This window comes from Puma concolor, chromosome E4, assembly GCF_028749965.1.
Source record: "Puma concolor isolate L17-30 chromosome E4, mPumCon1.1.hap2, whole genome shotgun sequence".
NCBI classification, from domain to species: Eukaryota; Metazoa; Chordata; class Mammalia; order Carnivora; family Felidae; genus Puma; species Puma concolor.
Genome location: NC_141683.1, coordinates 56128960 through 56146322, shown reverse-complemented (window position 1 = coordinate 56146322; position 17363 = coordinate 56128960). Strand labels below are relative to the sequence as shown.

The 17363-nt window shown below is 38.1% G+C and overlaps 1 protein-coding gene across 7 annotated transcripts in view; it reads left to right on the top strand.

Moving 5' to 3' along the window:
- The window catches only part of DNM3 (dynamin 3), a 570520-nt gene that overhangs the window by 192255 nt on the left and 360902 nt on the right, over positions 1-17363 (top strand). For all 7 annotated transcript variants that reach the window (XM_086693434.1, XM_086693431.1, XM_086693435.1 and 4 more), the window contains 5 exons: positions 4414-4512; positions 5100-5260; positions 9251-9393; positions 12691-12826; positions 15126-15193. In XM_086693434.1, coding sequence (XP_086549560.1) covers positions 4414-4512; positions 5100-5260; positions 9251-9393; positions 12691-12826; positions 15126-15193 — 607 coding nt within the window. The remainder of the gene's footprint in view (positions 1-4413; positions 4513-5099; positions 5261-9250; positions 9394-12690; positions 12827-15125; positions 15194-17363) is intronic.

Below are 17363 nucleotides of genomic sequence, written 5' to 3'. Positions count from 1 at the left end.
ACATGCAGAAGAATAAAACTAGACTACTTTGTTACACCATTCACAAAAATAAACTCAAAATGGATGAAAGACCTAAATGTGAGACAGGAAACCCTCTGTAAGCCTTTAGGTAAGTGTGCTTTTCCTCTCCCAATCTCACTTCCTCATCTGTGTAATTGAGATAATAGTACCTATCTCATAGAGTTGTTTCAAGTGTATGTCCACTACATAATCAAGACTCAATTCATGGTCTCTATTATTATTTTTATCTGAGTGTTTAGATTCCCAGTGAAGTGCTTTGGAAACATGCTGCCTTTGAATCTCTTCTGGCAATGGCTTTTTGAGTGTAGGTCTTGAGTCCACCAGCAGGAGTTCATTGATTATTTTTTAAGCTGCCTATTTGTATAACTAAATGTGAAAAGAAATAATCTCCTTTGCTATCTCCTTTGCAGTACACCGCTAAGCATAGACTTCTCTGCCTTTGCAGAAATAAAGGAATAGTAAAGAAAAAACTTTTAAAATTTCACTTTTATTTTTATTACATTATAAATATACATAATTAAAAAAATAAGTTCCAAAAATAAGTTCCACGCTTAACAAAACTGTTAGTCCCTTGCCCACTCCTCATGACTCTTGATTACTGATTTGTAGAGTCTATCACTTTCAATCCTTTTAGCTTTCTTTTGGTATTTACATCCATATTTCTGTGTAATCTGTTTATACTACTGTTTCTTCATTTTTTATTTTTAGATATTCACTTTTGACTCTTTACTGTAGAGAAGGATTTAGCTGTCTTATATCTCTCTCCCGTACCCACTTATACTAACCATACACATATACACTTACCTTCCCGTGTTCTACTAATATAATTATATTTAAATATTTATGATTCTGAAAATATCATTTGCAGCTGAACCATGTGTCAATTATGATTACATTTCCTTTCTTACATGATATTGCTGTCTTCAAGGTTGATAGTTGTCTCTCTTTTTGTTTGTTTGCATAGTCTTCTATATATCCATCACCAGTGCTTTCTCAGCCCCTCCGTCAGGAGTCTATATCTTTAATACCTTAAAACATTGTAGGCATTAGGTATTCTATCACCTTCATTGTTTTTTTCTTGGTGGGGAAACACATTTTTTCAGTAATCTGCGCCCTCTCATTCTAACAGATATTGATTGTTCTTCTAGCCTAGTACTGGGATCCACACCATCCTGAAAAGTCCCTTCTTTTCTTGGTTATATTATATTTCTTCCTTCCTAGATCTCTTTACTTCTCTGTCAGTTTGCTTCCCATGTTTGGTGGACCACACCTTTTAGTAGTTTCCAAAGAAAAAGAGAAATGGAAGTAAAATATTTTGATATTCTGCAAGTCTGAAAATATCTTTTTCTACTGTCACATTTATTGATAGTTTAGAATTCCAGGCTAGAAATAGTTTTACCCTCAGAATTTTGGAAACAACACTCTATTGAGTTTTAGTTTCCAATTTGTTGCTGGGAAGTCGGATGCTGTAATAATTCCCAAACTTTCTTTTGTCATGCTCTCACCTTAAGTTCATTATGAGCTTATTAGGATATTTCATTTGTTGCCAACATTTGAAATCTTATACTGATATGCCATATTGTGTGTGTTTTTCATATTGTGTTGGACACTTGATGGGTTCATTCAATGCATAATTTCATCTTTCACTTATAAGATATTTTCTTGAATAGTATGTCCCCACCCCACCAATTATTTCTGTTTCATCTTCTCTGTTTTTCTGGAATGCCAATTATTCAGATATTGGATCTTCTGGATTATTTCTCTAGTTTTAAAGAAGTTTTTTCTTTTTCTATTATTTACTTATATTTCTTTTGTTTTCTGGAAGAGTTTCTAACTTGGTCCTCCAACCATGCGACTAACATTTTTTAAAATTTCTACTCATACTTTTAGTTACTGAGAATCTCTTTTGTTTGTTTGAATGTTTCCTTTTATGACATTCTGTTCTTATTCAATGAATACAATGACCTCTCCTTTCTTTCTGAGGATATTAATAAAAATAATAAAGTTTTCTTCCATGTTTTGCATTATCTTTGTTTTCTCCTGTTCTGTTTTACAACTTTTGTTTGTTTTGGTCTCAAAGACTCTCCTTGCTATCCACTCACGTTTAAAATTATTTTTTTTAATATTTATTTTTTATCAAAGCATAGTTGACATACAATATTGTATTAGTTTCAGGTGTACAACATAGCGATTCTACAATTATATATGTCACAGAATGGTAAAATAAGTAAGTCACATGAATGAAAAGTACAGTGTAAGGAATATAGTCAATAATATAATAAATTTGTATGATGACAGATGGTAGCCTACACTTACTGATTTATATTCAAAAGTGACATAGTAATAGGTGATTGGAAACTCTCTGTGGGTGTGCTTGGCCAAAGGAGTTAGAGGCTTTGCAGTAGGATGATTTATTGGGCTGTCTTGATCAGAGTTCCTCTGAATTTCAATATCTATGTTTTCCTCTTAGAATGGTAAATTTCCCCAGACCGAGTTGTTCCAGTTTCCTGCTTGGGGGTTAAATTCTGCCATCCAGCTTTTTCTTAAACTGGACTGAGGAGAGAGGTCTCGCCATTCAGTATGTGGAATTTCACTTAATCACCCTCTTTTAATACCTGACGCCTTCGAACTGGGCCAGGTGCCCATTAGTTCAGTTTTCCATAGTTCAGTGTTTCCAGAGAGTAAATCTGCGCTCTCCTGCCAAGATGGACCAGGGTGGCTTTTAGCTGTGTTATCCATGGAAATCTTACTGCTTTCATCCAGCGCTCTTGTTTTCAGCCTCAGCTGCCACCACTGCTCTCCATTATTGTCAGAGCTATTCATTTCCCTGAACCTTTCTGAGAGGCTGTGATGTAAATTATCCAGCTTCTGGGCTTCTCCTGTCATTGGCTTTCTTGGATGCAGTTTTCCTCTTAGGCTAGTCTGTTAAGTTAGTTAGCAGTCATCCTGCTGGGTTTCCAGTTTCAAAATTTTTCTTCAGTTCTCTCCCATTTTTTTTTTTACTTTCTTGTTTTAAACGTTTTTTATTTTTAAAATTCTTTTTATTGTGAGAGGCAGTATATTGCATAGGTTCTGGATGCCTAGACCCATGTATGACCTTAAGAAAGTTACTTAATCTCTTCCTGCCTTAGTTTCCTCATCTTAAAAAAATAGTAGTTGGAGTCCTTTTTAAGATTAAATGATTTTTTTTAGAGTAAATGATTTAAGACATGTAAAGCATGTAAAACCATAGCTGACCTAATAAATATTAGCCATTTTAGAGTGCTTTCAGGTAAAAAGATAAAGGTGTGTGTCCACTTTATCATGTTTAACTGGGAGTCCAAAGAATGCACTTAAAGATTTGAATCACTAGGCAAATATTGTTTATTTTATCTAGTGAAGGGAGCAATGGGCAAAGACAATGTATCTGGTGTGCTACGTAAAATGTCTAGGTTTTTACATTATTTTATTATGTTATTTTATTTTATACCTTGGAAATTGTGGTTTCCAACTCTTTATATTATAGATGAAGAAAACTGAGACCCAGAGAAGAGAGTTAAGTGACTTTCCTTGAGACTAGAATCCAAGCCTCAGGATTCCTAGTTTGGTCTTCTTTCCGTTAAGTCATATTTTTTTTTTCTGAGGAACAGGGAATGCTGTGAGACTTGAAACTTTATTCTTAGTGATGACACTGTCCTATACCTAATTTTCTTATAATTTGTGTGTCAAGTGCTCAGAAATGGATCAATAATCAGCTTTGATTTATGATACACTCTCTTCATTGGTCCATGTGTAGCCTACTTGTTTGTTTTCAGTAAAGTAATACATAAAAAAATTAAAGCACCCATATCATGTGCAGGACCTTGGAGGAAAATTTTAAGTGTATAGTTTCCATATATACATGGTACAAAAATAAACTCATATATTTAAAATTATTGTGGTGATATTATGAATGGGTGGTTTTATTTTATTTTATCTTAAATGTTTATTTATTTTTGAGATAGAGAGAGGGAGGGGCAGAGAGAAGAAGACAGAGAGAGAGAGAGAGAGAGAGAGAGAGAGAGAGAGAGAATCCCAAGCAAGCTTTGTGCCACCAGCGCAGAGCCTGTTATGCAGGGCTCGAACTCACAAACTGTGAGATCATGCATGACCTGAGCCCAAACCAAGAGTTGGATGCTTAACCAACTGAGCCACCCAGGTGCCCCTGGATGGGTAATTTTAAAACTCTCCTGCTCATCACATCAAAATTTACCAGACTGGGATAGCAGTGGATCAGAAAACAAAATAAGAGAGAGGAACAGGAAAAGGACCAGAAATATGAGTACCTTGCATTTAGTCTTGGGACATATATGTCTCTAAAATTTGTTAGTCTTCTGCATACTGTGTAATAAAGTGGGTTGGTTTGTGATACAGGTTTAAGAACCATTGGAGTCATCACCAAATTGGATCTTATGGATGAAGGAACAGATGCCAGGGATGTTCTGGAGAACAAGCTTCTGCCTCTTCGCAGGGGTAATGTACTGTGTCCTATACAGGATTTGCTTTGATGATGTAGCAGAGAAATGATTGGGAAACCAATGCAAAGCTTGGCTTTATGCCTTCACAGTTGTGAGGAATAATGTATTCATGATTAGTTATACTTTTTATGGAGTGGCATAATGTTCCCAAGTGATATATTAAAAATGATCCAATAGGAGAACTATTTCTTAAAATAATAGGAATAGGAAAACAGGAAAAGGAAGGGTTTGAAGGGGGGTATAAATATTCATCATAGACTGCATAAATATATACTGTTCTAAGTGTGACTTATTTACTTGCCCACCATATGACAAAACTGCTAAGAGACACACTGTATTAAAATGTACAGAGCTTTTAAGGGCAAAAGACATTATTGTGTTAATGCTAAGAAATTATCATTAGCCACATGAACCAGCCTTTGTTAAATACTGGTGTCTCAAACTGAGTTCGTAAAGGGTTCAATTCTTCAGTCCTTAAAAATAATTTTGCCTGGCTTATTCAGCCTCTTCAAGAGCCTTGAAATCTTCCCAGAATAAACAACAAAAAGTATTCTAAACCCCATTGTATGTGTTGTGTTTCAGGTTACGTGGGGGTGGTAAACAGAAGCCAGAAGGACATAGATGGGAAGAAGGACATTAAGGCTGCCATGTTGGCGGAAAGGAAATTTTTCCTCTCACACCCAGCTTACAGACATATTGCTGATAGGATGGGGACCCCACACCTGCAGAAGGTCCTTAATCAGGTAAAAATGTTTTCTCAAGCAACAAGAACAATTATGAAATATGTAAGTCACTATTAGAATTCGTATTTCATTTTAATATTCATTTTTTTCCAAAATAAGACATTCAGCTTAAATGATATGAATTAAAAAACGAATGTAAATATTTAGTTCCACATTCCTACTGTTCTCAGTGAGTAGAATCTGCTTTAATGTTATTCAAATAATACTGCTCAAAGCAGAAGTATATACTTATTTAGGAACAGTAAACAAGGGTATACATCAGCGCCCATTTTACTCACAATATGTAGTTATCTTAAGAAATTAAACTTGTATATTTCTGAAAGGTTGATTTGTTGGGATCTCGTTTCAAAATGTCAACATGTAATAGTTAGCTTAGATTTCCCTAAGTTAGAAATCCTTGTAAGCTCATTGATCTCCATTCATCTAAGAAGTTTTTCCAGATTAACCCCTTTCTCTGCACAGATAGACTTGGGTCCCCATCTTCCAACATTCCAGGCACTTACATACTTCTTCCATAAAACCTCAGTACATTTACTTTTTACTTTTTTTTTCCATATATTCTCCATCTCCTGGGGAAGTTAAGCATCATCCTTAGTGAGTGCAGGGCTTCCTCCCTGAGTTTTGATTACATTGACCAAATGGTGAGCAGCTGTTCTCACCAACAGAATTATAAGATATGCTTTAACTTTTATTTATGAGTTTTAACAGTCAATTAATCAAGTCATTATTGCATATTCTGATTGTTTGCTCCTAGAAGGTGTCAGTAGAGACTAACACAATAGCAGGCTACTTGTGACATTGGACCTGAACCATTTAGGCAAAACAATTGAACAAGTTTTAGGAAAAAAAAAAAAACAGGCAGTGGTATACTTCTATTTTTTGTGACATAACATAGACTAATGTAAAATTTGTGCTTTTTACTTATGGGTAGATGAGTATTTAGAAGCCATGAGGTGGTGCTGTGCTTGTGTCATTTAACAAATATGAATGAATGTATTTTAGAGAAAGAACATTAGTTTGTCATGCAAAAACCCTAATAGTCCACAAATATATTTTGTATTGGTAAAACTCTCTTTAGATTATTACTTTCATGCCTGGATTTATCTATGAAAAACACAAATAAACTGAAAAAAATCTTAGAGAAAAATCATTAGGATGATTAGGAAGATAAGGTTGGAAATAAATTAGGTTGTGAATACTAGAAAAATAGAAAGAATATGATTGGCCATTTTGTTTTACAAATGACCCCTAAATTATGACATAATTGGATTCTAGATGACTGAAAACTGAATGAATTTTGTACTGAAGATCTCTCATTTCTTGGATAATCACCTTCTTTTTTACTGCTTCAGGGATCTTCAAACTGTTTGAAAATAGGATACTTTTATGGCTGATTCACTGTGTGCACCAGTACCTTGGGCCCTGGGGAACAGTTTCTATGGTGAAAAACTGGAACAGAACATGACACTTTTGAGGAATTCAATGTCATTATGGCTGGAGGGCAGAGAATGAGGGAGTGAGTTATAAGAGATGAATTTGGAGAAGTAGGCAGAGGCTGGATCCTGTAATGTTTGTAGGCAAGTTAAAGATTTTTGTTCTTATCCTAAGAGCAGTAGGGAGTCATTTAAGACATCTGAATAGGCAAATTACACAGTTGTATTTGTGGATTAACAATGGTCATGGAAGTTGCAGGTAGGAAGATCAAGACTAGACATGAGAAGTTAGGAGTCAAAATGAGAAATGATAGTAGCTTGGTCTTGGTTAGGGCCAGTGAAGATGAAAAAAACAGAATTGACAAATGTTTAGGAAAATCAAGAACTTGGTGGTAGATTAGCTTTGGTGAGTGATAGAGAGATGAAGTCAAAGATAACCTCCAAGTTCCCAGGTTGTTATGATGTCTCCAAGATGGAGAGCTCTGAAAGGAAGATTAGGTGCTTGATTTCAGACATGCTGGGGTTGAGGTGTCATTGACACATCTAAGAGAAGTAAAGTCCATGGTCTAATACATATGCCTATAGCAAAAATAAAAAGTCTGGTCTGTAGATAACACCTTGGTAGTCACAGGTGTTTGGATATTTATTAAAGCTATGGGTGGAATAAGATTCCTTTAGGAAAGAACAGAGTGTGAACAAAGAAGATTAGGAATCAGCTTTGAGGAATGTTGGTATTTACAGGTCTGGTGGAGGGAGATGACTTGGCAATGGAGATGGAGAAGGTACATCCATAAATGTTAGGATCTAGGGCCACAAAAGCCAAGGAAAGAAGTTTTTTAGGAATCTAAGAGTGGTCCACAGTGTTGCTTTGCTGTTGAGATATCTAAGAAGCAAAAAGTGGAAACCATGTGTTTTTATCATTTACCACTCACATGGCAGACAGGTGGCTACTGGTTTCTCGTGGTTACTGTTACTCTTAGACTTGGGGGTTTGTGATGTTGCTACTGGGAATGCAGTCCTCTACATTCTGCTTCAGAGCTATAGCAATAGCATATGCTGGGTAATAACATACATCATACTGTGCACAAAGGTATAATATAGTTACGAACTATCAACAATTAAATAAGTATAGTAACCTCAGATAAACATAAAAAATGATTAAGATGGTTTCTTCAGTCAGTCTGGGAATATTTATTCCCCTTACTTTTTTTAATGTTTTTTTTTTTTTTTTTTTTTTTTTTTTTTGAGAGAAAAAGAGAGAGAGGCAAGGCAGAAAGAGAGGGAGACAGAGGGGCCAAAGCAGGCTCCTCGCAGAGAGCCCAAAGTGGGGCTCAAACTCACAAAATGTGAAATCATAACCTGAGCCGAAGTTGGACACCCAACTGACTGAGCCACCCAGGCTCCCCAATTCCTCTTACTTTTAATTTATTAGTCTTTTTCCTGAATTTCTGTGAAGTTTACATTCTCTTTTTCTTTTAATTCCAAGTTTATTAACTGATTCAAGAAGATTATCTTTTTTTCTTTTCTTTTAATTCAGATTTTTGCTTAACTGCATTGTAATAGAAAGAACATGAGGCAGAGAGCTAGCCAATCTGGGTTTATACCCCACATTTTTTTTTGAGAGAGAGAGAGAGTGAGCGAACGTGGGTGCACATGAGTGGGGGAAGGGCAGAGGAAAAGGAAGAGAGAATCTTAAGCAGGCCCCACACCCAGCACAGAGCCCCATGTGGGGCTCAATCTCACGACCATGAGATAATGACCTGGGCCAAAATCTAAGAGTTAGATGCTTAACCGTCTTAACCACCCAGGTGCCCTTTTTTCTTAATTAATTTTCTTTTTTCCTAATTAAGCTTTTTTCTTAGTTAATCATGTACTCATAGACAATCTCTCAGAGAATTTTTCACCCTGCTGAGCTGGAGGTGCCAGCAGATGACCTTCAGCGGCGAAACCAAGTGGATGGTTAGGTAGAGATAGCAGCAGCAGCAGAGAGAGCTTTCCTTTGCTAGTCATGGAGCTTTAATATGAAAACCACTAAAGGCAGAAGCCCCTGAACACCCACCACTGCACTGGCGCTAGAGGCAGGGCAAGAGGAAACACTGTCTGAGCTGCAGAGTTTAGAAGTTAACAACTGACAGGTACCTATGAGTTCCACCAGTATGGTCCTGAAAACATCCAGCAGCACCTAGAAGTCCCCAATTCCTTCATTTCTAACTAAATTCTCACTTAAGGTTCCATCTGATATATTAATTCATGCAAAAATGTTATTAGGCAGCCTCATTATTAACATTGTATGCATTTTAACAAGGGTGTTTCCAGGCATAAAGAGGTAGCCCAAGTGAGTGACTCCAACTGAAGGCATTTTGAGCATGTCCTTAAGGCCATGGAGGAGAGAACTGGAGCTTCTTCTCATTATTTACCTACAGAGTTAGTCTCAAGTGTATATACGTAATTGATTTCTAAGTTTTGAATGATTAGGGAAACAGTAAAGGTCAATTTTTATCTCATGAGTTAATCTTTAATCTGTTATATCTGTACGATTTTGTTTTGTTTTATTTAGCAACTTACCAACCACATTCGAGATACCCTGCCGAACTTCAGGAACAAACTACAGGGACAGTTGCTCTCCATTGAACATGAAGTGGAAGCCCATAAAAACTTCAAGCCCGAAGACCCCACCAGGAAGACCAAAGCGTTGTTGCAGTGAGTCACCTTTCCCTTCCCTTGTTCAGCATGTGAAACTAATTTCTTCAGTTTGCTCTTGCCTCAGTCTGTTTGTCATGCTATTTTCTAGGTGTAACAGAAGAAGCAAGTATATGACACTTGGTGCATGTTAGACAATGGGCCTTAGGTCTTTATGTGGTCTTGAAGAATAATTGTGGATCTTCCTCTCTTACTATAAATTTACCAATTATTCATCCCCATGTCCAATTTCATTGTACTTTTATAACTGGATTCCAAAAATGAGTAAAACCAATAATGATAACTCAGCAGCGTTTTTCCTCTTAGTCCTTAGAAGTGGACAAAGGTCCTGTTGAAAATGTCATTTGTATTGTACAACTGTTTCTATTGATGTCACTCGTACTTATTATCTTTTTTTTTTAATTTTTTTTTCCAACGTTTATTTATTTTTGGGACAGAGAGAGACAGAGCATGAATGGGGGAGGGGCAGAGAGAGAGGGAGACACAGAATCGGAAACAGGCTCCAGGCTCTGAGCCATCAGCCCAGAGCCCGACACGGGGCTCGAACTCACGGACCGCAAGATCGTGACCTGGCTGAAGTCGGACGCTTAACCGACTGCGCCACCCAGGCACCCCTATCTTTTTATTATTTTAGTCATTTCACGTGATTTATCCATGTGCATTTTTCAGTGGAATGAGAACCAAGGCTTTAATAATAAAGTATGGACAATAAGGGCACATTTAGATTTCTTTTTCCTTTTCGGTTATGATTTTAATGTAGCTGTTTAAAAATACAAATGTGAAAACTGCCACGTATCTTTTTACTCCTTCATGGTCTTTCCATCTTACCCTTGGATTACTAGGTTTATCCCTGAGAGGTCTCAGGTGGTGCAGCAGAGTTGTTAGAGAATTGCCAGCTCCAGTGCCTTTTATCTTTATTCTCTTTGTTTGGCCCTTCCTAGCCTCACCTGCCTTTTTATTCCTGTGCTGCAACTTAGGTCAGGTTCCTCTCGACCAGAAGACTTCCTGCCCAGCTGATGTTCTAGAACATCCTAAGTCCATTTACAAAGATAATGCTTGCCACCTCTTATGGCCCCCTTCTTCCTGTGCAGGCTTGATCAAGATACACCCCCCCTTCATTTGATGTTTAAAATTCATGACATAATTCCTGTCTTTGTAGAGATATTTCTAAATGCTCAAATTATTTAAGTAAGATTTTAATGCAACATTCTATGTTTCCCTATTTGAAAATATTATAGGATCATACAGAGGAAAGAGTGGATTCAACTCTTTCCTAGTTTTTTTTTTTTTTTTTTTTTTTTTTTTATTCCTGGCTTTGGTTAAGCTCCTATAAAAACTCTTCAAGTTACAGAGAAAAGAAAGCTATTTCTGTGTAAGCCGTAGGTCATTATCTTAACATCCACCTGAAACTATTCTCCTTACAAATGCTGGTCTTGCCTCTGACTCCATTGGACTCAGATTACAGACTTTTCTATATCTAGATTCTTCCCTTGTAGGGAGCTAATCAGTTCCTTCCTCTCTCCCTTTCTCCTTTCATTCTCCCCTTTCTGCCTACCTCTCTTCTTGGTTTCCTCTCATCTCTTTGTGTTTCACTTGGTGTCTGGTTCTCTGATACCTACTGGAAAGACTTTTGACCTCAAGAAGAGGCCACAATAGAAAGAGGGAAACAGATCTATAAGCAACTGTGTTAAAATCTGATAAATGCCGTATTTCTGGTAAGTATAAAATGTTAAGGGATCCCAGCTGAGGAAGCAGTTACAGGTGAGGAAGGTTGTGAGTTCACGGAGAACAAGATATTTAATGAGACACTGATGTATGGGAAGAGTTTGTCAGATGGAAGAGGAGGACCAGAGAATAGTGCGAACTCGGGTATGGTTTGTTGTAGTGGGCCAGGGGGCTGGAGTGTAGGGTATGAGGAAAGGAGTGGCCGGAGGTAAATTTTCTAAAATTTCCCAAGGTTTCAGTGCATGTGTCATGTCTATACCTTCTCAGGTGGTTAAAAATTAGCTTAACATTGGCAATGTTGGCATATGTGTAAACATAGCTACATCAAATTATATTCTGAATTTTGTGGCCTGAATAATTTGCAATTTTAATTTATCCAGGATTTCGTTAAAAGAGAATAAAAAGTACGAGTTTTAGATGGTTTGAATTTTTTCCTATGAAATTTTAAATTTGGAAGTAGTACTAGTATATCAAAATTAGTTTCTAAATTTAGTAATCACAAATATAAGTGGTTATTTTCTCCCTATATTTCTTTGTTTTTTACCAACCACCTTAATTCATTCCTTCATTGAAGTTATTGAGTACCTCTCATATTGAGAAGGGAGAGATAAATGAAATGCATGGTCCTTGCCCTTAGGAGAGAGACTGATAAGTGAACAGTGGTGATGTTCTCTGCTAAGCACTATGCTGAAAATAAGCTGAAGAAACAGAGGAGAGGCCCTTTGTCTGATGGCAGTGAGGAGGGGTGGTGGAGAGGGTCATGGAAGTTTTCCTAAACACTGATGCTTGACCTGAGTCTTGAGGGACAGAAAAATAAGCCAGGCAAGGAAGCAAGCGGCAGAGAAAATGGTATTCTGAGCAGAAAGGAAAACAGGTGTAGAAGCACAGAGATGTGGTGCATGTAGGGAGCTGCCAGTTGCTTCTTTATGATTGGCTTAGAGGTGAATGAGGACTAGTAGTGAGAGATGGAGCTCCAGGGCCAGACCACGGAGAATCTTGGGTGATGACTTCAGGAGTTTTACTTTTATTATTAAAATGTGGGGAATCATTGAAAAACAAGGCTAGAGCTAGTTGTGGAGGGGATGGTGGTCACAAATTTGCATTGTTCTGGCTTCGAGAGGTCTGTGATCCTGGGGGCGGGGCGGGGAAGAGAGTAGCTCACAGGGTAATGAGGGGGCTCAGCTGGAGCAGTTAGGACATTAGATGAGTGTGATTCATTTTGATTCTTCTATGCAGTTTTATTGTTTAACTTAAATTCTTATTTTAAGTATTTTTAAGTATTTTAAGTATACTTAAGTATTTTTAAATACCATTTTATGATTTCAGCTAATTGGACAGAATGCATCTAATGACATAGATATTTAAGATATATATTTTAATTACACACCTCAAATAAATTTTGATAGCATGTATTTCATATAGTTACATTTTTGAGTGCAGGGATCATTCTGCCAGTAGGTGCCACTAAGAACACTAGGAAAAGGACTCTAAGGGATAACCACAGCAAATTGGAATGAGAAATGCAAAGCCTTATAACTTTAACTTGAATTTATTTCTCTTTTACAATTATAGGATGGTTCAGCAATTTGCTGTGGACTTCGAGAAGAGAATTGAAGGGTCAGGGGATCAAGTAGATACGCTGGAGCTCTCAGGAGGGGCTAAAATTAACCGTATTTTCCATGAACGCTTTCCTTTTGAGATAGTAAAGGTTTGTACCAAATATTATTTTTTTTCCCTTTCACTTCATTTCGTTTCCATGTTCTATTCTATATAACTATTCGTAAAATGTTATGTGAGTGATATGGGACTAAGAGAGTTTTTTGAACAAAAATCTCCATACTCAGGTGATGAAATTTAGGAGGGAAGTATTTTCTTACTGATGGTTCTGATTGTATTTAATGGGATCTAGCAACATTTCAACGTATTTCAACAAGTACTAATTGAGTTCCTATGATATTTATTTGTTGTCTAATTAATTTAAAAATATTTCTTGAGCACCTATTCTGTGCCAAAATTCTCGATGCCAGTGATCAAGACAGAGGCACTGTCTGGTGGGGAGTGGCAGAAAATTTTTACAGATAGGCAAGGTAAGAAAACATCAAGTGTTATTATGTAACATAATGTTAGAGAGAGGGGTTGGGTGAGCCACTTTTGATGGGATGTTTCAGGCAAGGTCTCTCTGAGTAGGGGACACTGAAAGCATGATCAGAATGGCATGAAGAGGTCAGCTGTAAGGATCTCGGGGAAGAGGGTCATTCAAGGCAAGCAGCCGAGGATGAGGCCCTAAAGCAAGCATCTGTACAGTGGGTAAGGAATAGATGAAGCTCGGGCAGAGCTGAGGAAGGGGAGCGGGTATGCCATGGATTCAGAGGAAGGAAGCTCCCAGTTTACGTAGGGCCTTCCAGGTTGCAGTGAGGCATTTACATTTAACAGTGAGAAATTAGGGGAGAGTTTTAAGAAAAGGTGGACCCTATTTGGTTGATGATTTTGAAAGGAATGCTTTGCAGGCTGGATTGTAAAGGGGCAAGAGTTGATTCAGGGAGACAAGGTAAGTTCACCAGTACAGCCAGAGCGGGAGGAATCCACTTTCTGTGGGGCCTAACGTTTATACAGTTTTTTTTTGGGGGGGGGGGATGTTGAAGAAGAAGAATACAAAATTATAAATACACAGGCACAGGGTCTTGGAAGGTGCTTATGCAAGAGACAAGCCCTGAAACTTAATCTTCTTAGCTTCATAGTCAAAATGCTCCAGAAGAGAGGATAGAGAGACGTGGATGGATTTGTGATTTTGGTGGTAGGGTCAGTAGGGCTTGGATTGATATGGGAGATGCAAGAAAGAGAAGATTCAGGATGACCCCTAAGGTTTTGGCTTGCACAACAGCAAATGTTAGTGCCCATCTGATGAGGGAAACTGAATAAAAGCTGAGTTTGTGTAGAGGTATGAACCAAGAATTTTATTTTGGATATGTTTAGTTTGGATTGCCCAATAGGCTGCTGAATAGTTTTAGAGACTATGCTCCTTGCTTCACATACAGAGGAGGGTGCTTATATCTTGGTGTGGGAGGGAAATGGGTAAATAGTTTCGTTAAAATGTGCTAAGTAAAGTGATAAACTTCAGTACAAGGTGCTATGGAAACACAGCCTACGGACCTGAATCCCTGTGTGAGTGCATGACGGAGCCTGGCTTCTGAGCTGAGTTTAGAAGGATGAGCAACTAGTGAAGCAGGAGAAGGTTTGGGGCTGGAATTGTTCCAGACAGAAGGGAGGAACGGTAAAGGCTGAGCTGTGGGCCACAGGGTGTGGGTAGGGAACTAAAGCAATTTATCGTTCTGTGGTATAAAGTGTAAGGGGGGAAATGGATAGACAGGCTGGAGAAGCCAAATCTGAGAAGTAAAAGGCTGAACCAAATGTGCTCTGATATCCCTTTTAGGTCTAAGCTCCATGACACTTTGATCCTAATTCCAAGTAAATTTAAAGTACCTAAAGCTTCTGGGAAATTTTTATGCAGCAATCTGTCCTGCATTGGATTGGTAAAATATTATTAATTTCCTCTTGTAAAGAGGCCTTGAATGCAGGTGGTTAAAATGGCCAGGGAGAAAAGACAGCCATTGTTAATCTCAGCACAGCTGGACTGCTGTTGCATGTCAGGTGACACTTATTTATGCATTTGTCTGTGAATACATTTACTACATTCAGCAAAAGAATGAAGTATTGTATATTTCAAATGAATGGCCAGATTTATGTGCAGAAGGCATCTTTTATGCATAGTACTCCTATCTATAAGAGAGTTAAAATCCACTGCACTAAAACGCTCAGAAATCTCCAATGTTCTACGTTGCCTTGAACTTTATATAAACAGATGTTTTGACCATCTGGGTTTAGGTTAGGAAAGACATAGTATACATTTATTAATAACTAATTCAAGTTATCCTCATATTTTAATATTCAACAATATTATTATTCAAAGGAATTAAGTGTTTTAACTGTGGCTCATTTTGCTTCTGCAGATGGAGTTCAATGAGAAAGAATTACGAAGAGAAATAAGCTATGCAATCAAAAACATACATGGTATCAGGCAAGTAATTCACATTTCCCTTGTCTTCAGTTCAAGCTACTAAGAGAAAATTAATGTTTATAAATGGCTAGTGAAGTAGGCTTTTCATCATCTGAGCAGAGTAGAATACAGAGGTGGGAGTAAGAAATAAGACACTCTGGTTTGAGTTTCGTGCTAATTTCCTGTATTGTCATACTCACAAAAGAAGACTTTTCAGTTAAAAAAGCAGAAACGCTTTCTGCACTCACAGCATTGTGCTCTGCACAGGGATTTTACCAACGAGCAAGATCTTGTTCTCCAGAGCCTGGCATGTTGGGGAAGGAGGCCTGACATGCTCAGAAGTAATCGTTACGTACACAGAGACAGGACAGATACATTTCGGCAGGAGCTGTAGAGTAAGATTGGGAAAGATTAACGAAGAGTGGTGACTTTTGAGTGGAACCTTGCCTGTTTAGAGAACAAGAATGATTTCAACAGGCAACGGTGTGCTGTGTGTTTACATGTGCGTGTGTGTAAAACCTGAGAGTATGGAGATTGTCGCGGCAGGAGGATTAAAGAAAGTACTGAAAGTGGGAGGACTATTGTGAACAGAGGCATAGAGGTGGTAAAGCGCAGTGTGGAGTTATGGAGCAGAGGGCCTGCTTTTTGACTGGAGTCAGGGATGTAGACAGGAGCATGGTGGGATCTGAGGCTGGGAGTAGAGCTTGTACCTTGTGTGGAAGTTTCCCTTGTATGCAACGGGATTATTCTCATTTAGTTTCTTTAAAGAAACTCAAAACACACATTTCTTGAGTTCATGTACAGAAGGCTAAACAAAATTTAATGGCACATATAGTAAGTGTCCTGAATTTAAGGTATTGAACTTAGGATGCCTACTTCATAGATTATCTCCTGTGAAGCAGGTGTCCCCTGTCTATTGGCAGCTGTATCTCAGCTTCTGCCACAGGGTTGAGTTGAGACTATTTTGGGAACAGAGCCTGAGAGGGCAAAGCTTGACGCTGAGTGTACATGTAAAAGGAGTTATGACATTTGAATTATTTATCATTTTAAAATTCAGACATCTGCTCTAAAAGTTGCAAATAGGATAGGTAAATATGCATTCACAAAATAAAAGGGAGAAAACATTCTATAACCAAATCCAGTATTTTTCTGTTACTATCAACAGGATTTCTAAGTTCCCTATTAACTCTATTCTGTCTCGCTCAAATCTAGAATGCATTTGGTATGGAAACTATATCTTAGTCTTGAGCTGGGCAGAGCTGGTATCCGAAAATGTCAATCTGCTAGGTGCAGTGAAACCAAATCACATGTTTTGGTTCATGAAGTATTTTTATACTTACTTTACTGTAAAAGTAAGACCTAGTACTTTTACTTGGCTTTTAAAACTCCTTACCAGGGGCGCCTGGGTGGCTCGGTTGGTTAAGTGTCCAGCTCTTGATTTCGGCTCAGGTCATCCATGATCTCACGGTAGTGAGACTGAGCCCTATGTTGGGCTCTGCGCTTTCAGCGTGGAGCCCACTTGGGACAGTGTCTGTCTGTCTGTCTCTCTCTCTTCCCCTCCCCTGTGTGCACGCATGTGCTCTGTCTCTCTCAAAATAAATAAAACAAAACAAAAACCCCCAAACTCCTTACCACATACATTTCTGTTGAATGTAACTGCAAAAGCTCAGTAATTCTGTTTTGAAAATTTCTGATTTACTTACATACCAAAAGGAGAGATTGTTATTATTCTGGAGTTAATTTGCCTATAGGATGATAAGAAGTACACAGTGTCCTGAGAATAAGACACACCGATGGCATGATTATTTAGCCTCTTAAATACACTTCATTTGACAAGTTTTGTTTCCAGTTGATTCTGTTAGACATTTGAATAGAAGCCATCTTTGTCCACTGCAGACCTGTGGGTCCTTCTTTGTTCTGCAAGCGCCGTGTGCCGATGGCGAGCAAGGGAAGAAGACAGCCCTTGTGGGGCAAACAAAGATAAATGCATTAATGCCCTGCCTACCCGTGTAGTAATGGGACTGTGTGTGCTCAGACCACTGCAGTGCCAAATGGGATGCTGGGGTTCAGAGAAGGAAGGCCTTGTCAGTGGCAGGACTGGAGAAGGCAAGCTGTAGGAAGTGGTTGCTTTTGATCTGGGCTTTGAAGCACAGGTGGGATTCGGGACAGGCTGAAATTGTGGGGAGGGTGA